The sequence below is a fragment of the Gopherus flavomarginatus genome, chromosome 1, assembly GCF_025201925.1.
Source record: "Gopherus flavomarginatus isolate rGopFla2 chromosome 1, rGopFla2.mat.asm, whole genome shotgun sequence".
Taxonomy (NCBI): Eukaryota; Metazoa; Chordata; order Testudines; family Testudinidae; genus Gopherus; species Gopherus flavomarginatus.
In genome coordinates, this window is record NC_066617.1 from 69881160 (window position 1) to 69906368 (window position 25209).

The window sequence follows — 25209 nt, forward strand, 5'->3', positions numbered from 1 at the left end:
TTCCTGAGTCTTAACTGATGAGCATTTTGTGAAGCTATGAATACTAGAAAACCAGGTGCTAGTAGAATGATTTATATCCTTACTATTTCACTTGTAAATGGAGGACTACTTTAATTTAAACAAAGCTTCCCTGCTTATGAATTATGATCCGTCTGCCTCTTCAGCTTTGCATAATGATATATCTGTATCTAGTAGCAAGAGATCACAAGGGGGCCTGGGATGGGCACACTTTTCATTTTGTAGCATATAATAAATAAATAATACTATGTCCCAGTTAGGATAAAGTAGGATTCCACTTCCACCTGTTCTGATGAGGGGAAAGCTAGAGAATTGGAAATGGTGATCCTCAGGATAAAGCTAAAAGAACAGAAGCCTAGGGGACAATCTAGATAAGATTCACCACAGCACACCTTAACTTTAGTTTACTACAGAAAAAATTCTTAAATCTTAATCTGCTCATTAAGTAATATAGTTGGAAGGGCTTGTTTAGCTCTGACTGAGTGTTTGTCATTGTATCTAGAGAAAGTTATGGATCATGCCACAAAGGGATTTTCAGTTTTAAACATACAGGCAATAACATACTTCCCACAAATAACGCACTAGTTAATTAATCTCAAAATGTTGCAGGTCTTTCCATTTAACCATATTATTTATTATTATTAATGCGCTAGGTGCTGTACAGAAATGGATACAAAGATAAGATCTCTGCTCTCAAGAGCTTACAATCTAACTTTACAGATGATGCAAAAACGTGATAAACAATAATGGAGGAGGACAAGGGTTACAGTAATAAATAAAATCATGTAGCGACTTAGTAGACTTAGCTCATCTAGATATTCTATTACATATAACTCATGGAGTGGGTTTTACTGACTTGTCTAATTTAGAATGTAAGCTCTTGGTGCAGATACCATGTTCCATTCAGTGCTGAGCACATTAATATCAGTTAATACATTCATAATAAACATTCAAGTATTTGCATCAATACAGAATATTTTGGCACTGGACAGGCTTTTCTATCTGCATCAGATGCCAGAAATGCCTATTCCTAAAAATAGGTCTCCTAATGCTGTAGTGCTATTCCACAGGCAGATATGGGCACTAAGCACTTGGAGCATTTAAGTTGATAAGCTACTTCAGAGTTCACATGTTCACAGATTCTCTCCATCTGTCTTTTATACAAAAGAGCCTTCTGTATTTTCTATATTCATCTGATAGGTTTTGTGTGGTGCATCAGGTGGAATCTTAAGCAGATACTGAATTAGATCTGCTTGTTTTAACTGGCTAATTAGTACTGACTAGAATACATTCAAATAAAAATATACAGTGGTGTGTCCCAGTGAGGTGATAGTTGCATTGCCAGTTGGATTAATATTAAGAGCTTTCTAAAATCAGTAGGGCTACATCTTGCATTCCTTACTAGTATAAAGCTGCCAGACCTTCCTGTTGCCTTCAATAGGAGTTTTTCAGGAATTTATTGCAAGATTTTGCCTAGCATTTGTAAGAGTTTGATGCATGATTTTGCTTCCATTTAAGTCAACGGAAAAACTCCAGGATTGACTTCATGCTCTTGAAGTACTTAAAAGATATGCCACATCCTGAAATCTGCCTTAAGTGGCCACTCATGGGACGGGAAAGAATTGGTTGCCTGGTAGAGGTAACATTTAATTAAAAGTCAAATCAAATTGGATTGGAAACACTGAGGATATTTTACATTGTACCTTTGTCTGTCTTTTCTTCAAGGATCGTCTGCATTGATATAGCGCTAAACTGACTAAGTATATTTTTCCCTCAGGCCCAGTACTACGGGGTGATAAGTGTTGGCACCCCACCTCAGAAATTCACAGTGGTGTTCGACACAGGATCATCCAATTTTTGGGTCCCTTCAGCTTATTGCATCAGTGAAGCCTGCAGTAAGAGACGTTATGTTCCTTTGAGCTTCTAATGGTTTAGTTCACCTTTTAAAGTAGCTCCCCTGCAGTGAATGCACTTTGGTGGAAAACATATTTAGCAGAAAACCAAACACATTTGTTGAGTGTTCAGCAGAGTCTCACATACCTTCACTTCACACCCCTATTGTACAAGAATTCTACAGAGAGATTCACTCACAGTTTTATTCATGTTGTGCAACAGTGGAGGGAGTTGATACTCTCCCATGATATTCAGATTAATTCCAGTTCTGCACGCTCTGGAATTTGTCATTGCTAGTTAGATACAGCAGGGCCGAGAGACACAAAGTGGCAGATGAAAGGATTAGTCCATTTCCACTCTACTGGCGAGGTGGGTAAGAAAAAGGAGTCTCTAGAAAGAATGTCTGTGTTGCTTATCTCAGAGTTAGCTGCTGAGCTACACCAATATGTCTGTTATACCTCACACAATTTATGTTGTGGTGCATAAGCCTCAGAAACAACATTCAAACTTCATGCTGCCAGAGACATCTGAGGCAAGAGAAGACAGAAAGAAAATCTCAGAGTGAAATACTGTAATCTAAGGGCTATAGATGTGCCCAGTAAGGAGAAATGAACAGGTTAGTATTTCAGTGGAATCTGTATTTAGGGGCACAAGCAGCTGGATAATACTCATAACTTCAGATATGGATCTCAGTCCAATCGGAAAATCCAGCTGCCTCTCTTCCCATCCCTCAATAGGCCAGGATGCTCTCTGAGTTGGTTCAATCTTCTAGGAGAAGATTTTTGCTCATGCAGCAACTCTTTTCCCTTCCTGATATCTTCAGATGGCAACCAGCTCATGTGTCCATCCAGCTACTAAAGAGGGTGGTGGAGGAAATACTGCATGCATGGTCTTATTTACATCAATATTGAGACAGTGTTCTCAGGAACTTTGGCCATGATGTCCAAACTCTGAGTGTCTTTTCCTGGGGTGGGCATCTTCTCTCTGTTACACAGCAGTGGAAGTGGAAAGGCTCCTCCACTGCAGCTGCTGCTGCTACACTGATCTTTTGACTCTGGGGTTCACTGGGGTGAAGGAAAATGTGAAAGGATTTGTGGAAGGAGTAGGCAGACTTTGCTGTGCATCCCCTAAAGAAACAGGATGTGTAGAGCAGAAGAGGGAGAAGGTGAGATTCTGCCCTCTAAATGGTTCCATTGTTACTGAGTGTCCAGGGAGATTGAAGTGCTCTCCCACTGGTTTTTGAATGGTTTTTTTGAATGGACACTCAATAACAGACTTAAAAGTGGCCATTCTTCAACAAAAAAACTTAAAAACCAGACTTCAAAGAGAAACTGCAGAGCTGGAATTAATTTGCAAACTTGACATCATCAGATGAGGCCTGCATAAAGACTGGGAGTGGCTGGGTCACTACAAACAGTAATTTTCCCTCTTGATACTCAGAAATCTGGTACATTCCCAATTACCATATCTTCAGTGCTAAGAGTGAGGTTTATTTTCACAGAGATGCATGAAAAATTCAAATCATTTCTATCAAACTCCTATCAGCATGGAGGGCAGGCCTTTGCTCTACAGTATGGTACTGGACAGCTTCTAGGCATTGCTGGCAAAGACACATTACGGGTGAGTGGAACCCTAACATCATCATTATCATCGCTCTCTGAATTGGTTGTTTATGGCTTTCCAGGTGGTTAAGATGTTAGTATTGACCTACAAAGACCTGAGTAGCTTGGGGCCTGCCTTACATGAGGAGAGGGACAGTGACTCATGTCCTATTGCCACAGATGCTATCAGTGTGGATGCTTGAGCTGAAGCCCCTTGGGGACAGAATGGGGAAAGGGAAGTAGAGAGCCCTTAGCACAGTGTTCTCTGTGAGAAGCCCTGGGCTTCAGAAGTTCCTTCCTTCATGGTCCAAAACAGCACAAATCTGCTGACCGTGAGCAAGGCCTAACTGTATACCCAGGATTTTGAGGATAAGGTTGATATTGCTCGGGTTTGATTTTATCTTTGGCTTTAGGGTGAGGCGCAAGCTACTAGTTCAAGCTGACTGACTGTATTTTCAGTTTACAGCAAATGTGCCTAGAGTCTAGAAAAGGCACCTTTTCATGTATTATTGATTAAATGCCTCAAAACTTCATTAACACCAAATTGTTTGATGGTGGTGCCCTGTAGCCTTCCCGAACATTGTGTTCAGCAAAACACCAGCCTCTGAAACCCAGGAAATACAAAGTTAAGGTACAGGCCACTCCTGCAATGCAACCTTAACTCTGCCCCCTGGAGCTAGCAGTAGCCATTGGGAATCGTTCACAAATGGGATGCCATAATAAGTAGCCAGCAGGAAATTCTAAGAGACTGTACAATTATTTGTGTTGTGTTCCAGAAATTTGAATTCCAGCATTTATCTGCATTCATGTCAGCTGCGTTCATTGTGTTAGGTGTAGTTGTACTGAATGGTGGAGGGCTTAGACTGGAGCAGTTGGTACAGTTGTTACTGTGAGCATGGCCACACTAGAGAGTTTACAGCTGCGCTGCTGCAAACTGTCTAATGTAGCCTCTGTAAGCAGGGCCGTCCCTAGCTATTCTGGGGCCCTACAGAGCCCCTCCGAGAGGGGAGGAGGAGGCCTCCGTGGGAGGGAGGAGGGGGCTGGCTTTGGGGGCAGAAGGGAACCACCCCCCAGCACTCACCGGTGGTGCTGCTAGGGTTGGGTCCCTGCACTTCCCGTTACTGGTGAGTGCAGGCCCAGCCCTGCTGCACTCCTCAGGGGCAGGAAGAGGTGGGGTGGGGGTGGAGCAGGGATGGGAAGAAGAGGGCTGGGGTGGGGTAGGGGTGAAGGTGGGGAGCCTCGGGAAGAGGTGGGGCAAGGGCTGGAGCAGCACGCAGCTGTGCAGGGCACCAGGAAATTTGGTGCCCCAAGTTTTCTGGTGCCCTACGCAGCTGCATACTTTGCGTATGGGTAAAGACAGCCCTGGCTGTAAGCCGACAAGAGAAAACTCTCCCCTCAGTTTATCTCTCTAGTCCCTGCGAGCAGCGGCAGCTATGTTGGCAGGAAAACTTCTGTCCACACCAGTGCTTATGTTGGTGTAATTTGTGTCGCTCAGGGAGGTAATTGATTCACCCCCTGAGCGACATGCTATGCCAACATAAGCTGTAGTGTAGATATAGTCTTTGGTATGATGAGAGGTGCATGAGTATGTCAGAGGATCACAAATGCCTCATATAAGTGCTGACTTCTGTAGATTGTGTCATTGTCGAGGCATGGAGTGATCTTGTCATCTGGGTTGTCAGCAGAAGGGTGGCACACTGGGGCTGGTGAGGGGTTAGTGAAGGCAATGCCTCAGAAGGAATGCTCAGGTTGGAGTGAAGGGGAGGTAACATTTGGTTAGTTTGGGGTGTTTTGTGGAATTGACTCAGTGTTTGAGTGTAGGCCAGGTGTAAGTAGCTCCTCTTTGCTACATCAGACCTAACCTGAGTTTTGCCTTAGCTAAGACTTTGTCCTACAGTGCTCTTGTGCTCTGATCCCAGAATATTCTATAGCATCTGTAGAGCACAAGTATGTGGTGCTGGCATGTTGAGGCATTGCTCAAAAAGGGCAGAGTTAAGATTGCATTGCCAGGGAGGGGAGTGTGCACTTTAACTCTGTAGTTCCTGGTTTTCAGCAGTTTGGGTGCAGCTGAACTCAGAGTTCTGAAAAGGCATGCGACTCGAATCTTAACTCTGTGTTAACAAAGCTTTTGGGCACTTAATTTCCTTGGGTTTTTTAAAATAATGTTTCAGTATCCTCATGCATCGCAACCCAGCTGTCCCCCTCCACTGCTGCTGGATCCCTGGCAATGATTACCCTGGCCACAGAATGCACAGGCTGCATGTGAGTCCGTTCACTGCCCTGTGTCATCATGTCATCTCCTTGCCTGTCCAACTCAGCCCACCTCCCCACAGAGAGGTGAGTGTTGGAATGGAACCCGCTGGTGGGGGAGCTGGGGAGAAGATGCAGAAATAGTGCAGGGACTGGCATGGAGTCAGTGAGGATGTTTTTTGAAAGGGACGCAGACATGGGAGGGGCAAATGGACTTGGGGAGTTTGGGAGGATGTATGCGAAGCCCCACAGCATCTTCCAATGCATAGCTCTGATCCCTCCTTTCCACTCCACTCTTCCCTGCATTGCTCCAACCCCCTCTCCACCATAGCTCACTGCTCTTAACCATGATGTTCCCCTACCACTGCTCCATCAGCTCCAATATTCCCTACATCACACCCATTGTTCTGACCACCCAAATATCCACAATACTCAGCGCTCACCTCCTTGCACACCAGTTCCACCATCGTCCTTCACACTCCATGCTCTTGGAAAGCTTGGAAGGGCCATGGGGAAGTGGGGAATGGTGGAGTTGTGAGGAGGGCATGTACCAGCTGGAAGCAGGAAGGGGCAGGAGAGTGCAGATGCAAAGTCTCTACTCCAGATGTGAGCCTAGTATATGCATAAGCCCCTTCGTTTTCAGTTTAAACCAATTTTTACCAAAAAATTCCCAGGTTTTACAAAAAATATTCAGTTTTTTTCTGATTTTCACCCTATTTTATATAATTCAAATAGATATAAAAATAACTTGTTTTATTAGGAAAATACAAAACATTGCATGAGATATATGTATTATGATAATCCATTAGTCTGTGTGTATATGCAAAGCTGTCTGTTGAAGTAAGGCTATGTGTCAGTCCAGACAGAAGATACAAACAATAAACCAACAGGCACGCACACAAGCTCTGAAGTGTGTGCGCATCTGAACATACTGATGAATCTCACATCCACCACGTACACATTTAAAGCTGCTAGCAGATTATGGTTAAAGATTTGACACACTAAAATGAGAAGAAAATGAAAATCTGCATCAGAATATATTTCAGAACACAAGGAAGTATTCAAAAGTTAAAAAAAAAACAACAGGAGAAAAGGATGAATTTAAGTGTATGCGCTGCAAATGGCGTGGCCCAATTATTAAATGTAAATATTTATAGGCTAATAGTTCTAAGTCTACAACAGTAAACTGTTTATTCAAATGAAAAGTTTTATTTGGGGTAAGGCTGTCCATTAATTGCAGTTAACTCTCACGATTAACTAAAAAAAATGAATTGCAATTAAAAAAATAATCTTGATTAATCGCACTTTTAATCACACTTAAAAAATAGAATACCCATTGAAATGTATTAGATATTTTTGGATGTTCTTCTACATTTTCAAATATATTAATTTCAATTACAACACAGAATACGAAGTGTACAATGCTCACTTTACATTATTACTTTTATTACAAAAATTTGCACTGTAAGAATGATAAAAGAAATAGTACTTTTCAGTTCACCTCATATAAGTAATGTACTGCGGTCTCTTCATCGTGAAAATGCAAATTACAAATATAGATTTTTTTTTTGTTACATAACTAAACTCAAAACCAAAACTATGTAAAACTTTAGTGCCTATAAGTCTGCTCAGGTCTACTTCTTGTTCAGTCATTCGCTCAGACAAACAAGTTTGTTTACATTTACAGGAGATAATGCTGCCAACTTCTTATTTACAATGTCACCTGAAAGTGAGAACAGGTGTTCCTATGGCACTTTTGTAGCTGCCTTTGCAAGATATTTACGTGTCAGATATGCCAAACATTCGTATGCTTCTTCATGCTTCGGCCACCATTCCAGAGGACATGCTTCCATTCTGATGATACTCGTTTAAAAATTTTGTTAATTAAATTAGTGACTCAACTCCTAGGGGGAGAATTGTATGTCTCCTGCTCTGTTTTACCCGCATTCTGCCATATATTTCATGTTATAGCAGCCTCAGATGATGACCCAGCACATGTTAGTTTTAAGAACACTTCCACTTCAGATCTGACAAAACACAAAGAAAGTACCAATGTGAGATTTCTAAAGATAGCTACAGCACTTGATCCAAGGTTTAAGAATCTGAAGGGGACGAGATGTGGAGCATGCTTTCAGATGTCTTAAAAGAGCAACACTCCAATGCGAAACTACAGAACCTGTACCACCAAAAAAGAAAATCAACCTTCCGTTGGTGGCATCTGACTTAGATGATGAAAATGAACATGCGTCGGTCTGCACTGCTTTGGATCATTATCAAGCAGAACTTGTCATCAGTATGGACGCATGTCCTCTGGAATGGTCGTTGAAGCATGAAGGGACATATGAATCCTTAGCGCATCTGGCACATAAATATCTTGTGATGCCAGCTACATCAGTGTCATGGGAACACCTGTTCTCACTTTCAAGTGACATTGTGAACAAGAAGCGGGCAGCATTATCTCCTGCAAATATGAACAAACTTGTTTGCCTGAGTGACTGGCTGAACAAGAAGTAGGACTGAGTGGATGTGTAGGCTCTAAAGTTTTACACTGTTTTATTTTTGAATGCAGTTATTTTTTATACATAATTCTACATTGGTAAGTTAAACTTTCATGATAAAGAGATTGCACTACAGTAGTTGTATTAGGTGAATTTAAAAATACTATTTCTTGTTTTTTTACAGTACAAATATTTGTAATAAAAATAGCTATAAAGTGAACACTGTATACTTTGTATTCAGAGTTGTAATTTAAATCAATATATTTCAAAATGTAGAAAACTTCTCAAAATATTTAAATTAATGTGGTTCTATTATTATTTAACATCACAATTAATTACGATTAATTTTTTAAATCACTTGACAGCCCTAATTTGTGGATTAAAGATATATTGTTTTCTTAAACTCAAAAGTGGCATTGTGTTTTGAGTTCTGTTTTAATTCTGCAGCAAACCATACTGATGAATGGAATTCAAAGCATTAATCTACTGAATACTTCCTCGCCCCCCACTTTTCCGTCCACCAAAATAAACCCCAGTATTTACCCAGAAAACTAATTAATAGTTTTTTGCACTGATTTTCACCAGTTTTTGTTGCAATAAACACTGATAAATTCCCAGGAAAAATTAAAAGAAATAAAATGGAAAATGAAGGGCCCCTACAATTACAACACTGTGAAATTTCAGATTTAAATATCTTAAGTTATTAAATTTACGATTTTTAAGATCCTATGACCATGAAATTGACCAAAATGGACTGTGAACTTGGTAGGGCCCTAGGTATAGGTATGCAGAGGTTTGAAGGGATAAAGCTGAAGCCCCTGCTACATCCCCCACTGCACAGCTCTGACCCCTTTCTTTCTTCCCCCATCTCCTTTGCATCATCCCTTCCCCACCATAAAAGCAGCTGCATTGAGAGAAAGGGTAAGCCTGGAGTCTTCTTCCCCAGTGCTAGAAGCAGCATAGGGAAGCTGGGTGGCTCTGTTGTCTCCTCATACTAGGGTGACCAGACTTCCTGTTTTTAATGGGACAGTCCTGTATTTAAGCCCTCCTTCAGGTGTCCTGACTTTTTCTTAAAAATGGGCATATTGTCCTGTATTTTCTGCCACCTCCCCCCATCAGTGCTGGCCGGTCCTGCTGCTGGCTGGATCCCTGCTTGCCAGCTGCACATCCACTGGTGAGTGGGGTGGTCCAAAGGCCGAAGATGGAGGTTGGTGTGCAAAGCTAATGGCGGGGCAAAGCTGCAGTGTGCAGAGCTAGGCCTCTCCCACTGCCGGTCCATCAGTGCAGCCCCTGCTGAGTGCTGGCTCTGAAGTGTGAGGGAAAGTGATTTCCAGCTGTTTCCCACCCCCCCTCCATCTGCAGGCTCCACAGCAGCTGGGTTTAGCCCCCTCTTCACCTGCCCTGCTCCAAACCTGGGTCCTTCCCCCACGGAGCATGGGGCTGCTCCGTCCCCAGGCACCCTTCCCTGCTGAGCCACCTCTCTGGCTGGGTTAGCTGAAGCTCCTGCAGTCAGGTTCCCTGGGCCATGGTGCACAATGCATACTTAAGGCTTAACCTCTTCCTGTAGTGGGAGGGCGGGGTGGGGCCGGAGGGGAAGAACAGGACAGGGGGCACCTGGAAGCAGCTCCCATCCCTTCCCTCCTGCACAATGCCGATAGGCTGTTGCTGGCCACATTCTGGTGTGAACCCTGGCAGAAATTTGGGGAAGGGGGCATGTGACCCTGCGTGTCCCCCCCTCCCCAAGTGTTGCCTTGGGAAGATGTGGCACCAGTTACTGGGACAGGTGGGTCCATCTTGGGGGCCCAGCCAGGCATGGAGTGTGGAGAGCACCAGGCCAGGAGGGTCAGTCACCGCTCCCCCACCACACATGTGAGAGAGGTACATGTGTGTGTCACCTTGGGTGGGGGTGTGTGTATCACCCCTCCCTGTGTGAACCTTAAAGCCTTAAAGATAAGAAGGTAAATAAAAAGAATCCAACTACGCAGTATTTCTTCTTAACGGGGGCTCAGTCAACTTAATGTTAATTTGAATGTTTGTACTGCATCGTTCTGATTGATTGCCATTGAAATTGCTTGAATACAAATAATTTTACCAGGTGTCCCATATTTAGGATAGGGAAATATGGTCACCCTGCCTCAAACCCAGCTCACATTGGGGCAGACAGAGGGGCTTAGGCCCCCCAAGGGGGGCAGGGCCCCATTGGATGCTGGCTGACATGGAGGAGATAGGAAGAGGAGGACAGACCTCCCCGGAGGGACAGGGTCTCCCCGGTTCTTCCTTACTCACAGGACTTCAGAAGGAGAGGCCAGACCCCTCCCCCAGAGAGGAGTAAAGACTCCCAAATCACTCAAAAGGGAAAGAGAGAAAAGTTTGGACCCTCATACGGGCAGGGCCCTCTAGATCCCAGCTCACATTGGGAGGACCCCAGCTCTCCTCAGGTTTCAGGATTATTGCTGCCCTATTCTCTCATCACACCCTTGGCATGTGGGATGTCCCTCAGCCCTTGGGCATTGCCCAGCGGGATGGGAGGCATCTCCACCTATTCCCCAACCACTTAGCCTGGGCAGGAAGAAGAGAGTGGGGGAGGAGCAAGGGGGACTGTGGTGGTGGCTTCAAAGAGGAGGGGGGAATGTGGGGTTGACAGGCCACCACTTCTCCTGTCACCCAATTTTGTGTCCCCTACCCCTACTGCCCATCCCCACTTATCCTGCCTCAGTTTGGGGAGGATCAGACCCATAGTTTGAACCACAAGTGTGGGCAAAAAAGAAGAACTAAGTAATTGTGTAAATAACTGCTTTTTTAGGGGGGCTGAATCTTGGGAACCTGTGGCTCAAATGACCCCAAATTTGGACCCGTAACCCTATCCCACATTCCCATAAGGCACAATCTGAGATAGCAAATGTGGGGTTGACAGGCCACCACTTCTCCTGTCACCCGATTTTATGTCCCCTACCCCCACTGCCCATCCCCACTTATCCTGCCTCAGTTTGGGGAGGATCAGACCCATAGTTTGAACCACAAGTGTGGGCAAGAAAGAAGAACTAAGTAATTGTGTAAATAACTGTGTTTTTAGGGGGGCTGTATCTTGGGAACCTGTGGCTCAAATGTCCCCAAATTTGGACCCGTAACCCTATCCCACATTCCCATAAGGCACAATCTGAGATAGCAAATGGATTTTAGAGCACTTAGAATTGTTATCTTTAAACAGAGATTCAACCTTAACTATAGCAAAGCTGCTGGTTCACACTATCAAAGCTGCCAGTTCACTAAAAATAATAAAAACATAGTTTTTAAATTAGAAAAGGATATTGTCCTTTGTTATTGTCTAGTGTTAGACTTCTTTCTTCCTGAAAGCACAGTAACATACAGCACTGTGGCAATATGACATAAAGAGAAATGTACATGTGTAGTCCTGGAACAATTGCATCTTGTTCCAGCATGGCCCTTCATGTGTCTTGTTTGAGAACGCCTATGGGTTAACTAGATTTAGGGCAGGCATCTTCCACCTTGCCTTTCCCTTTTGACTGTGGTTTTCTGGCATGAGTTTATGAACAAATGACAGCAGAATTAGGCCATAGGAAGGGACTTGCTTTCTAAAATATAACTGTCTTCAGTGCATGATGCCTGCTCATATTAATACAACTAACACAGTTACTGGAAAGCTCTGTACATTTAGGGTGACCAGATAGCAACTGTGAAAAAATGGGATGTGTGTGTAATAGGCACCTATATAAGAAAAAGTCCCCAAAAATGGGACTATCCCCATGAAAACAGGACATCTAGTCACCCTATGTACATCACATTTGATAAAACTAATAAATCTAAAAACCTGATGTGTATATAAAATGTGGTTATTTCTGTAATCTGCTCTGACTTTACTTTTCATTTGTTCCCTTTGCTAATAACAAACAGATCAGCAACATTTCCATCGAGGGGCAGGACTTTGGAGAGTCTATCTTTGAGCCCGGCATGACTTTTGCTCTTGCACACTTTGATGGCGTGCTGGGTTTGGGATACCCTTCTTTAGCAGTTGGCAGTGCTCTTCCAGTATTTGACAGCATAATCAACCAACATCTGGTGGAGGAGCCAGTGTTTTCCTTCCACTTGAACAGGTCAGTTTTTAACACCGAATAAAGGGACACTGTCAAAAGAAGCAAATTTTAACTGTAGATTAAGAAACCATCATTTGTATGTGTTTCATCTCCAGAAAGGACTTTTTCAGGAGTAGGTCTAGACAGAAGCACCAGTGGGGAACATAGTAACTAAAATCATATTTACTGAAATGCTATTAAACTTATATCTTTAAAATAAACAGTTGTAGATGCACTGTATAGTACACAATTAATGCGCAAACCACTGAGAACTCCAAAGAAGTCTCTTGATCTATTAATCTGATGAATGGTCTACATTTGAAATGTTTTTTAATGAAAAATGGACTTTTAAAAAAAATAAGATGCAAATTTCATTGTTTTGAAAATTTCCAATTATTGGATTATTATTAGTTTTTTAAATCCACTTTTTTTTGTTTGAAACAACAAAAACAAAAAAGTCAGTTTAGTATTTTAGGCTGTTTTTTTCATTTTTACACCTCTCCCTTTCCTTATTTGCATTTTGTCACTGAAAAAGCGTGTGAAAAGAAAAAGGAGGAAAAAGAAAAAACTAATTTATTTTGTGGAATCAGAAAATTTAGAAAATGTTTGCAAAACATATTTATCAGCTTTTGACCAGTGCTAATATGAACAGTTACATCTGACTTTCTTACAGTGTCTTGAGTACTCAGAGAGTTGTTTCGTCAGCTAGTAGGAGATGAACAGGACGGCGGCGCTGCAGTCGAGTGATACTATTTCGGAAGAAAGAGGGCCATGTTGTAATCTCAGTCACACCTAGAGTAACTCAATTTCAATCACTAGATTTACCCTGGATTTATACTGGGGTAAACGAGACCAGAAACTGGCCTAAGGCACTTGTTTCTAATCTCACTTCTAAACCCTCTGCAACCCCTAACTTTTTCAGTAAGGGGTTTAGGCTGGAAGCTCTGATTTGGCGCTATCTCTAGGTATAATTATAAAATTAGAAGTGTTAGACTTCCATTGCAACATACACATTTGAAAAAGATGTGAAAGGGTTGTAATTGAAAGCTGATTTCTCCCCCCTACTCTCATGTCCCACTTACGTTTTATGTCATCCAGTTTACATATTTTTTTGTTTTACATTTTTAGAGGAGAAGACATTGAAAATGGTGGTGAATTGATACTGGGGGGTATAGACCATTCCCTTTACAAAGGTTCAATTCACTGGGTTCCAGTTACTGAGAAAAGCTACTGGCAAATTCATGTTAACAAGTACGTATGCATGTCTATAAATCTGATGAAACTGTGCCTCTCGGTGTAAGCCCCTTAAAATCCTAGGACATCTGTGCTACAGTGGCCACCCTGGATGTACTGCCTCCCAAAAACAGTGCTTCTGGGAAAGATCTGAAGATAATTAGTGTATCCCCTGCTGCAATAATATTTCTGGAAGCACTAACTTTGGTGGCTGGTACTCGGAGGAGTGTCCTTTATTAGCAGGTCACATTAAGGGCCTAGTGAACATCCGTGGGAATTGTGGGAATCCTTACCATCCTGAGTAAGGGATATTCACGAGATCTGGAGGCACTGAGTTCACTTCCTGGCTTGCCACAGCCTTCCTGTCTGACAGTGTTCTAGTCACTTAGGCCAAGTCTACACGAGAGAGTTTACAGTGGGGCAGCTGTACTATGCACCTGGGCTGCAGTAAGATCTCTTGTGTAGCTGCTCTGTGCCGATGGAATTACTTCTCCTGCAACGAGCAGGAGAAGCTCTCCCATGAACATAGTGCTTTCCACACCGGCACTTATGTTGGTGTAACTTATGTCGCTCGGTGGGAGGGGGTGTTTTTTCACACCCCTGGGCGGCGCAAGTTATACTGATATAAGTGGTAATGTAGATCTGGCCTTAGCCTTGTCATGCCTCAGTTCCTACTATTTAAAATGATTGAAATAACAATAGTGCCCAACCTTGAATACATTCGTTAATGTTTGTGAGATGCTCAGAGGATATATTGGTTGGGGTCAGATCAGTGTTAGACCTTAACCTCCTGCATGTTCAGAAGAGCAGATGAGGCACACATACGAATTATTTCCAAAGCTCTCTTGCCCTAGTTTTCTGTAAACACTAAGCCTTCTTTTGGAATTAGGACATTTCTAAAGTTAGTGTAAATTTTGAACTAGATGCTTGTATTTTAACTGGCAGCATAGCCTTGCTTAAATTCCCTGCTAACTGTGTCATCACTCTTCATTTATCTGCACTCTCTGTTTAAAGTGTATGTGTTTTGATTTTTCCACATGCAGCATAAAAATCCAGGGACGGGTTGCGCTTTGCTTCCATGGTTGTGAAGCCATTGTTGATTCAGGCACTTCTCTTATTACCGGCCCCTCTTTACAAATAAGACAACTACAGGAGCATATCGGGGCCAGTCCAACACAAACTGGAGAGGTAAAAACCATAGAGTGGGACAAAAAACTCAGAGAAGTGAAGTAATGAATTGATACAAATGCTGATGTGAGGGGGGAAGGGAAAAAGATAAAATGATTAAAATTAGGCACAGAGTAGGGACTAGGAGAAAAGCTTGCTGCTTGTACAGAGCTGAAAGCAGAGGAACGTACTAGATTTGTATTGTTTTCATCCTTCCCTGCCACCTCTGTTTCCAAGATATCTCTTCCCGCATTAATGACACATGTGGATCTAGTAGAAGCATCTGTTTAAGGAAAAGTTCTGTTAAAGTTGCTCAGATGATCATGACATCATATGACAGACCTACTACCCTGTAAAACAGGAGAAAATTACCTTTCCTACGTCATATGCCATGACTGTTAACTCCCTAAAGTCCAGAGCAGTTCCGGCAGGGGAGGCTCTAAGTATTTTGCTGCCCCAAGCACGGCAGACAGACTGCCTTCTGCGGCTTGCCTGTGGGAGGTCCCCGGTCCTGTGGATTCGGCGGCATGCCTGCGGGAGATCCGCCAAAGCCACAGGACCAGCGGACCCTCCACAGGCATACCGCTGAAGGCAACCTGCCTGCCGCCCTCGTGGAGATTGGCAGAGCGCCCCCCTTGGCTTGCCGCCCCAGGCACGCACTTGGTGTGCTGGTGCCTGGAGCCGCCCCTGAGTTCCAGGCAGACTGTCAGTCAGAATCCGGAAATTAGGATAAAAAGATACTGGAATGACAGACATGTAATAATTCCATCAAAGGGCATGGGTGTCACATTCTTGTTACCAGAACCCCTAGAGGGGGACACAGTTCTATCATTCAAAATATTCTGGTTCATTTGAATGTAACATAAGCATCTGAGAGCCAGATCTGTCCCAATCCCTGTCTTCCATCCCCCTGCTCTCCATCTTCTGCACAGTCCCATTCCCTGTAGCTTCTCTCATTCCCCCCTCTCTTCCCTGCTCTACTCCTCCTCCCACTTTCTTCTTCCCCTCCATTTTCCCTTTTATCCTCCCTGCTGCTGCATCTTCACCTTCTGCAGCATCCTGCTGCCATCTCCTCCATGCTCCCAGTCTCCTTTCCTCTCAATCTCTTTCTACCTGCTCCTTGCCACCCCCAGCTTTCCATATGCTGCTCACTCTCTTATATCTCATATCTCATATATCCCGGCATCTGTTCCACTCCCCACTCTGCCACTCCCTCCCAGTTGCTGCCACTCTCATCCACTGATGCTTTCTAGGGTTGCCAACTTCCCAATTTCTGGAAACTATACACCCCTGCTCAGCCCCCTTCCCGGAGGCCTGCCCCCTGCTCCATCCCTGCTCCATCCTGTACCCCAAGATCCTGCCCTCTGCTCATTCCTCTCCCCTGCAGCCCTGCATCCAGCCCAGAGAGCACCGTACTCTCCCCACCTCACCAGTCACCTGCAGAGTAGGGAGGCTCCCTCCTTCTGCTGCACCTGCCCCCCAGCACATTTGGCCCCAGTAGCCAGGTCTGGGTGGTAGGTGTCCTGCTGCTTCCCACAGCCAGGCTTTCTCTGAGGCAGCCCAGCTGCCGTGCTGAGTGGCTGGGCTCTCAGATCAACCCACAGCAGAGCAGCTGGCAGGAGAAGTGGAAGGTCCTGCCCCTTCTGCTCCCTGGCACGTTTCCAGCTCACTCAGCCTCTTACCCTGGCAGCCAGACCCAGGCGGGGAGTGGAAGGACCTATTTCTCCTGCCAGCTGCTCTGCTCTGGGTTGGCATGAGAGGCCAGCCAGTGCAGTAGCTGCCTGCCAGAAAGAGCCTGGTTGTGAGAGGTGGTGGTGGCGGCCGTGGGTGAAGGACAGAGCCACTCTGCCCATCCTGGTGGGCTAATTTTTTTTTGGGGGGGGCACTTGCCCACGAATGTCCCCCTCTATGCATCACCCCTGCCCCTGCAGGCGACAAGCAGACTTTTGGTCTCCAGTCAGTGTTTCCAGCCAGGCACTTTCAGATAGTGTTTTGGACTGGACTTTCCGGTAAAAAACCAGACACTTGGCAACCCTAATGCTTTCCCTCCTATGTTCACTCATGGAGCAGCTTCACCATCTCCTTCACCTCTCCTTTGATGTCCAAACAGCTCTGCTTCTTCACTTCATGGCTTGCCAGTCTGCCTGCTTGCAGCCATATTGATTCCTATATGCATTTAAATGGTAGCCCCACATAGTCTGGGAGCATGTGTAATTCCATGGGCAAATTAATGATAGAAAGATAAAGGAGATGTCATTTGATTCGTAAAAATCAACAGAATCATAATTTCAGTGGTATCATCCTCTGCGCTAATTAGGGGGATTCGCTGTTCCCCACCCCTACCTCCCTGGTTCACAGCTCCAGGTCCTCTAGTTGATGAAGATTTATTATACATGAAGATGGTTCAGTCTTTGCTGCTCTTTATTTGATCAGTCAGAACAGCTAATTGGAATTTGCACCTCACAGCACTGAACGACTTTGTGAAATACTTTTTTGCTTAAGATTTAACCAACTATTCTGTGATTGCCTGGTACCTGAACGAAATAAGAGGTGTAGAAAAGTGACACTGACATATGGGATGCTTTTTGAAAAGGGAATTGGATTGTTAAAAGATCACCAGTTCCCTTCTGCGGACTTGGTTCAGATAAAGCCCTAGAACATGAAAACAGAGCAATGAAAGTCACGGGAGGGATTGCTGGGCGTAACACAACATTCAAATGCTCTTTCCCAGTTTTTCCTGACAACCCCAGCACTCTGCTGAATTTTGAATGAAATATTAAGCAAGGCTGGGATGACTTCCCCTGAAGTAACCAAGCACTATCTGGACTCATTACATGCTGTTAAATGCCAAGAAGGGGCATATGAGGAGAGATTAATAAGACTGGGACTTTTCAGCTTGGAAAAGAGATGACTAAGGGGGGGGATATGATTGAGGTCTATAAAATCATGACTTGTGGTGAGAAAGTAAATAAGGACATCTTATTTACTCCTTCCCATAACACATGAACTAGGGGTCACCAAATTAAATTAATAGGCAGCAAATTTAATACAAACAAAAGGAAGTATTTTTTCACACAACACACAGTCAACCTGTGGAACTCCTTGCCACAGGATGTTGTGTAGGCCAAGACTATAACAGGGTTCAGAAAAGAACTAGATAAATTCATGGAGGATAGATCCATCAATGGCTATTAGCCAAGATGGGCAGGGATGGTGTCCCTAGCCTCTGTTTGCCAGAAGCTGGGAATGAGCAGCAGGGCATGGATCACTTGATGATTACCTGTTCATTCCCTCTGGGGCACATGGCCCTGGCCTCTCTCAGAAGATGGACCTTTCGTCTGACCCAGTATGGCTGTTCTCATGTACAGCCAAATCTTGGCAGGTTTTAACAGTATCTGATTTGTTGAGAGGTTGTACCTCAGCCATACCATCTGTGATTACCATGCTGAAAAGCCTCTGCTGGCATAAGATATTGGTTGTGTTGTTAGTAGGTACTGGCTTAGGAAGACCATGCGAGATGTGAATTAGTTTGCTTTTTGCCTGGCACATATGCATTATTCCGTCACATTCGAACATCAATCATGGTCCCATGGAGAACTCATACTTTTCCAAAGTCTCATATAGATCAACATCATGCTGAGATCTGCACATGACCAGGAGACAAGCAAGCAATAACCTGTCTGTGGTTAGCTCTGTCATAATCCCTGCCACTTTCACTCTGACTTTCTTCTTTACATTCAAGCATAGCTTTAGTCTGTTCTTCTTGGTTGTAGCCCATAGATTAATGGAACCTTGAATAATTCTTTGGGTTCTGAAGGCTTCATACAAAGTATCCATTCAACTGACATTGTTAGCTAGCTCATCACTGAAGACTGCTTTCATCATGATATTAATGAGCTCCAGTCCATCATACATGAATGGATTTGCTTGGGCAAGTAAGCTCACCCTGAAGCCCTTCCATACTCCTAATAATTTTTGTTGCCCTTTTCTGAACCTTTTCCAAGTCCAATAGTTTTCAAGATGTGGGCTTACCATGGATTTATATAGAGGCAATATGATATTTTCTGCCTTATTATCTATCCGTTTCCTAATGATTCCCAACATTGTTAGCTTTTTTGACTGCTGCTTCACACTGAGTGGATGTTTTCAGAGAACTATTCACAATGACTCCAAGATCTCTTTCTTGAGTGGTAACAGCTAATTTAGACCCCATTGTTTTATATGTATAGTTGGGATTATGTTTTCCAATGTGCAATTACTTTGCATTTATCAACATTGAATTTCATCTGCCATTTTGTTGCCCAATCACCCAGTTTTGAGAGAGCCTTTTGTAGCTCCTTGCAGTCTGCCTGGGACTTAACTATCTTGAGTAGTTTTGTATCATCTGCAAATTTTGCCACCCCACTGTTTACCCCTTTTTCCAGCTCATTTATGAATATGTTGAATGGGACTGGGCCCAATACAGACCTCTGGGGGATACCACTATTTACCTCTCTCCATTCTGAAAACTGTACACTTCATTATGAGGCTACAGCAAAAATACTGACTCTGTGACAAAGGGTATCTCATGTTTGACACATGCAGAGGAGTCAATTAAAAAGATTACCAAAAAAGCCTGGTATTGCCTCTGTCCAGTACAAAGCCACTGATCCAGGAACATCTCCAGTGTCATAATGAAGAAGCTACTGTCTTGTATCCCCATGAAGGATAAGATAACCTCATACCTAGCAGGAAAAATACTCAAGTGTGCAAAGAATTGTTCAAAGAATTTCACAATCACATGGCATAATGAAGCAGCTGCCTCACACTGTTCAGTGGAGTTTCTTCATAGTTCCCGTGAGGAGTTTGACACTAAAATTACCTTGCATGTCATCAGTGCCACAGAGAGAGGCGCTATGAAACTCTAGGTTTTTGCACAAGACACAGATGTTCTAGTGTTCTCCATGAGATGCTACCCAAGGCTTCCACAAGATCCTAGGAAGCAGAATTGTGGTATATCCTCAAAGCTGTGTTCCTATCTTGCAGAGCATTCAAAGCTGCAGCACTACTAGGTTTCTATGTCCTTTCAGGATATGACATTACTGAAAGATGGGCTGGAAAGACCAAATTATTGTACTGGAAGGCATTTGATTCAGCCTCTGAAGACTTTCTCCTCACTCTGAAGGTGTTCGGAATGACTGATGCAGTCAACTAGAGTGACCAGCTGTCCAGAGATTACAGGGACAGTCCCAATTTTTGGGTCTTTTTCTTTTATAGGCTCCTTTACCCCCCATCCTCATCCTGATTTTTCACACTTGCTGTCTGGTCAACCTAGCAGTCATTGATGAGATCATAAATGCACTGGAGCCATTCATATGCCAAGTTTATCATTTAAAGACCAACATTATGACATTTGCAGAGCACATAGGTGGATGTTTTCCAAGAAGCAAATGGAGAAAAATTGCTACTGACAAGGGGTGCATTTATATCTGCTATCAAGAGAGTGAATTATCAAGCAATGGAATGGCTTTAGGATGATTGAGCATGTCCAAAACTACCTTTCCTTATAGGGCATGGATGGGTCTTGGAGGAGGGACTGATCACACCAATTATGTGTAAAATACCGTGTACTCCCAAATCAGTCCCTCAGCTAATCAAATACATGTGTGCAAAGAACAGATGCTCATTATCCTGCAAATGTTTGGCCAGCAACCTGCCTTGCATGGAGAGGTGCATGTGTGGCACGGACAAGGATCAGTGTGACAATGTATCTAGCAGTGGAGTAGATGGAGATGACAGTGATGATGACTTTGATGAATAAATGTTTTCAGTCCTACTTGTCAAGGCAACTTCCCTAGGAAGGATTACCAAAGGTCAATTTATGTTAAAGTATAATTTAAAAAGCTTTGATTTTTAAACACACACACACATACACATGTTCTAGGTTTGTCATGTTTGGTACCGTTATGTTTGTGGAGGAAAAGGGCTTTCAGATATACCCAACTCGAACCTTTTCCAATGACCTTGTATTATCAAAAAGAACAGGAGTACTTTTGGCACCTTAGAGACTAACAAAATTATTTCAGCATGAGCTTTCGTGAGCTACAGCTCACTTCTTCGGATGCATAGAATGGAACACACAGACAGGAGATATTTATACATACAGAGAACATGAAAAGGTGGAAGTATGCATACCAACAGGAAGAGTCTAATCAATTGAGATGAGCTATCATCAGCAGGAGAAAAAAAAACCTTTTGAAGTGATAATTAAGATGACACATAGAAGGTGTGAGGAGAACTTAACATAGGGAAATAGATTCAATTAGTGTAATGACCCAACCATTCCCAGTCTCTGTTTAAGCCACGCCATCAGGGGCTCGTTCACCTGCACATCTACCAACGTGATATATACCATCATGTGCCAGCAATGCCCCTCTGCCATGTACATTGGCCAAACCGGACAGTCTCTACACAAAAGAATAAATGGACACAAATCTGACATCAGGAATCATAACATTCAAAAACCAGTGGGAGAACACTTCAACCTCTCTAACTACTCAGTGACAGACTTGAAGGTGGCAATTTTGCAACAAAAAAACTTCAAAAACAGACTCCAAAGACAGACTGCTGAACTCAAATTAATATGAAAATTAGATACAATTAACTCAGTCTTAAACAGAGACTGGGAATGGTTGGGTCATTACACTAATTGAATCTATTTCCCTATGTTAAATTCTCCTCACACCTTTTATGGGTCATTTTACTTATCACTTCAAAAGGTTTTTTTTCTCCTGCTAATGATAGCTCATCTCAATTGATTAGACTCTTCCTGTTGGTATGCATACTTCCACCTTTTCATGTTCTCTGTATGTATAAGTATCTTCCGTCTGTGTGTTCCATTCTGTGCATCCGAAGAAGTGAGCTGTAGCTCACGAAAGCTCATGCTGAAATAATTTTGTTAGTCTCTAAGGTGCCACAAGTACTCCTGTTCATTTTGCGGATACAGACGAACACAGCTGCTACTCTGAAATTGTATTATCAAAATTTCCACCAACTGGAGGACCTGGGGCTGGGGAGCAGGGAGTCCCCTCTACCTTGGTGCAGAAGGTGACATCATTGAAATTATGATGCTCTAGATTTTATGAATCAAATAACATTTCTTTATCTTTTAATCACTAACCTGCCCACAGAATGAGATTTTACTACATTGTGTTCCCAAACTAATATTGCTGAGCTGTCATGCACCGAATGGTGTATGAAAACACTGCCACCTTGTGGTATATTATAAATAGACTACAATTCCAACAAATTGATTATAACACATTACAACAGTGCTATAAAGTCAAGTCTATTTCAGTGCTTCAACTTCTCTCTCTGTTGTGTTCACATTTCCCATGTACTACATGGCTAAAACAAAACTATGAGCTCACATGGCCTGAAATTGTTCTAGAAACATTTGTGGTGTAAATGGAGCTGCACTATAGTTTGAGCTGGGAGAAAATGTTTCAGCGAAAATATTTTTCTGGTTAAAAAAAAAAAATTGAGATTCAGCCACATCAAACAATTTTGCAAATTTGTGTTGGTTTTGCTGAATTTTTCATGTTGCAGGAAAAAGTTTCCAAAAATGTCAAACTGAAGCATTTTGATTTTTTCAATTGAAAAGACTTTTTATTAGGAAATTGCCTTCAATTTTTTTTTTTAAATCTAAAACATTTTAAAACACTCAAAATTGAAATGAAACATTTTGGTTCAATTGAAATGTTTTGTTCAACCTACAACACTTTTTTTTTTAGCCTTTTCAATTCACCAAAAATGAAAAAAAAATTGTTTTGGTTTGTTTTGCAGTTGGCAGTGTACTGAAAAATCTGTTCCTTGCCCAGCTCTAATTTATGACCCTCATAGCCCACTATGCAATATCTTGGCTCTGTTATATTATTTATATTATATACATATGATATAGCCCACAATATATTCTGCAGCTCTACTTGGCTCTTGTTTTCCAGAATGCACTCGACAGACATTCAAAATAATTGGGGAATATATTTTCATAAACTAGATTTTTAAAAATATTCCTCCTGTTGTAAAACAATAAGCTAAACCACTACAGCTTACAACAAAGCTCCAGAGGGTATTAGGCCATCCTCCAGAATCATCCAAAGTTCTTTTAATGTTTTTAATGAATGGAGCAACTGGAGAAGCAATAAATAAAATAAAAACAACAACAACAACAAAACAAACCCCACACAACAAACCCCCCTCTCATATATTCACAACGAATTAGCGTAATATTTACAGCAATGAATTGGCATTCCAGATTGTGATCTATCAGCTGTTCTTCGAATTCCATTTTAGTGTAGTATAATATAGGACACAATATGCCCCATAGACCTTCTGGATGGGTTCCCTCCATCTGAAAATATGATGTTCCTGTAGAGTATGGGGAAAGGTTGTGACTGTGAGCTGCTCCCTGTGGAGGCTTTCAGGAGAGACGACATACTGGAAGCAGCTCCCAGGACCATGCCTGTGGCAGGCTTCTGGGAGCACTGGAACTGTGCACTTAGCAGTGCCCATTAAAAGAGACAATGAGAACTCATGCTGGAGCCTGGGTTTGCTTGCATATGTGGAGGAAGGAGGAGCCAGGTCCTCAGAGACCCTTCCATTTTGGGCATCACTAGCCTTGCTGTCAGTCCTAGATTGCATTGGTCCTTGGGTGTGGGAGTCTGAGAAGTCTGTGTTCAACTCTGTGTATTAGCTCAAAGAGCAGGAGGCCTCCTTATACATTCCCACCACTTTCACTCTTGTGCAGGGCCATAATATAATCTTGTATGTTGAATATTAGGTCTGAAAAAAATAAATAATACCAAACCGGACTGCAGAGGTTGATATTCTGGTTGCTAAGTTGATTCATAGGTTGATAGACTGATTATAATTTTGAATAAAAAGGCAATGTAAAAACACCCAAACAAACAAGCCTCAAGTCAACCCATATATTATGTTATAGTTTGTTGTAGACTGCAGGAGACTGTCAAGCCTGCCACATGTAAGTTTCACCATTGGACATAGAGAATACACGTTAACCGCAAAAGACTATATAATAAAGGTATGTATATAAATTCTAAGAAATAGTATCTACCAAATTATGAGATGATGATATGTAATTCTACATAGAAATGTGCTTTTAATTTCAGGAAACCATAGAAGAAAAAACCGTGTGCATCAGTGGCTTTCAGTCTCTGGATATTGCCACTCATACTGGCCAGCTATGGATTTTAGGAGATGTATTCATGTCAGCGTTTTACTGTATTTTTGACCGTGGAAATGATAGAGTGGGATTTGCAAAAGCCTCTCATAGAAGGGAGCATTCCTGAGGCCCCAATGGCATCAGTTCTGCCTTAAACACTTGTTATTACAGGGATATGAGATGAGCCTGAACTAAAACCCTGGATCTGAATATTGCTCCCAAAAAATTTCACAAGGGTTTAGGATGGGTTTGAAATTGAATTCTGAATGCAAAGTTTGTAGCTAGGTTCCATTTCTATACATTTGCAACAGACACATTTATTTCTAAATCAGCGATTGAGAGACCAAAAGCCCTAGGAAGGACTGTGTCAAAAAACCTAGTAAATGCCTGTACAACAACTTGCCTGTAGGACTTGCATTGGGGTGGGAGGGCAAATGTGCTTGGGAGAAGACTGCTGAATAATGCAAAGATGATTGTGTATCAATTGCAGTTGTGGGAACCTAATCTGGCTAGTGTTGGGTAGTTCTCTTCCCTTGCTTGTCAGTTTCAACCTTCTATTTCCTGACTAAATATTTTCTTTTTATCATTTAATTGTTGCTTTTATTTTTCTCATTATTTGCTAGGGTGTGTTCTACCCTTTCTCCCTCTGTCCTTTATAGACGCTCTTTATGTGCAGCAAGCTTCAATCCCGACTCTTTTTACTGCCATCATTAAATGTAATTTCCTGCTTCTTACTTATTCTCTATTACTTGTCTTTTTCCTCAGGCACATGCTCTTTTTCTACACTTTCTTGCTGGAACTAGGGGTGCAGCGCCCCCTGGCTTGAAGTGGTTTCCGTCACATACAGGGTTTACAGTTTGGTTCAATGGCTCTCAGCACCCCCACTATACAAATTGTTCCAGCATCACTGTCAGTCAGATGCTGTCTTTAGTGCCTGACATCTCCACACTTTGATGGATTGAAACAGCTGGGATTGGCATCCACTTGCATGGCAAGAAATTGGACAGTGAAGCTTGTATTGCACAATCTCTGTAAAGAGAGAGACTGTTATGTGGGAATGACACTGTAACATCACCTTGTTCCATGGAAGATACAAAAATAGGACCCCAGTTTAGACCTGTGCTGTTTCTCATTTTGAGGGACATCATTAACAGCAGTTTTGACTGAGATGCAAAATAGTTCTGAACCACGGGGAGCCAAGCTGTCCTTTGTTGTGTAATTGATTGAACAATAATGAA

General features: G+C 42.7%; 1 protein-coding gene across 1 annotated transcript in view; it reads left to right on the forward strand.

Annotated features, from left to right (window-relative positions):
* The window catches only part of LOC127040935 (cathepsin E-like), a 31071-nt gene extending 5862 nt beyond the window's left edge, over positions 1 to 25209 (forward strand). The window contains exons 4-10 of the mRNA XM_050935495.1: positions 1796 to 1913; positions 3413 to 3531; positions 12173 to 12372; positions 13480 to 13602; positions 14628 to 14772; positions 23732 to 23830; positions 23919 to 25209. Coding sequence (XP_050791452.1) covers positions 1796 to 1913; positions 3413 to 3531; positions 12173 to 12372; positions 13480 to 13602; positions 14628 to 14772; positions 23732 to 23830; positions 23919 to 24098 — 984 coding nt within the window. The 3' untranslated portion in view covers positions 24099 to 25209. The remainder of the gene's footprint in view (positions 1 to 1795; positions 1914 to 3412; positions 3532 to 12172; positions 12373 to 13479; positions 13603 to 14627; positions 14773 to 23731; positions 23831 to 23918) is intronic.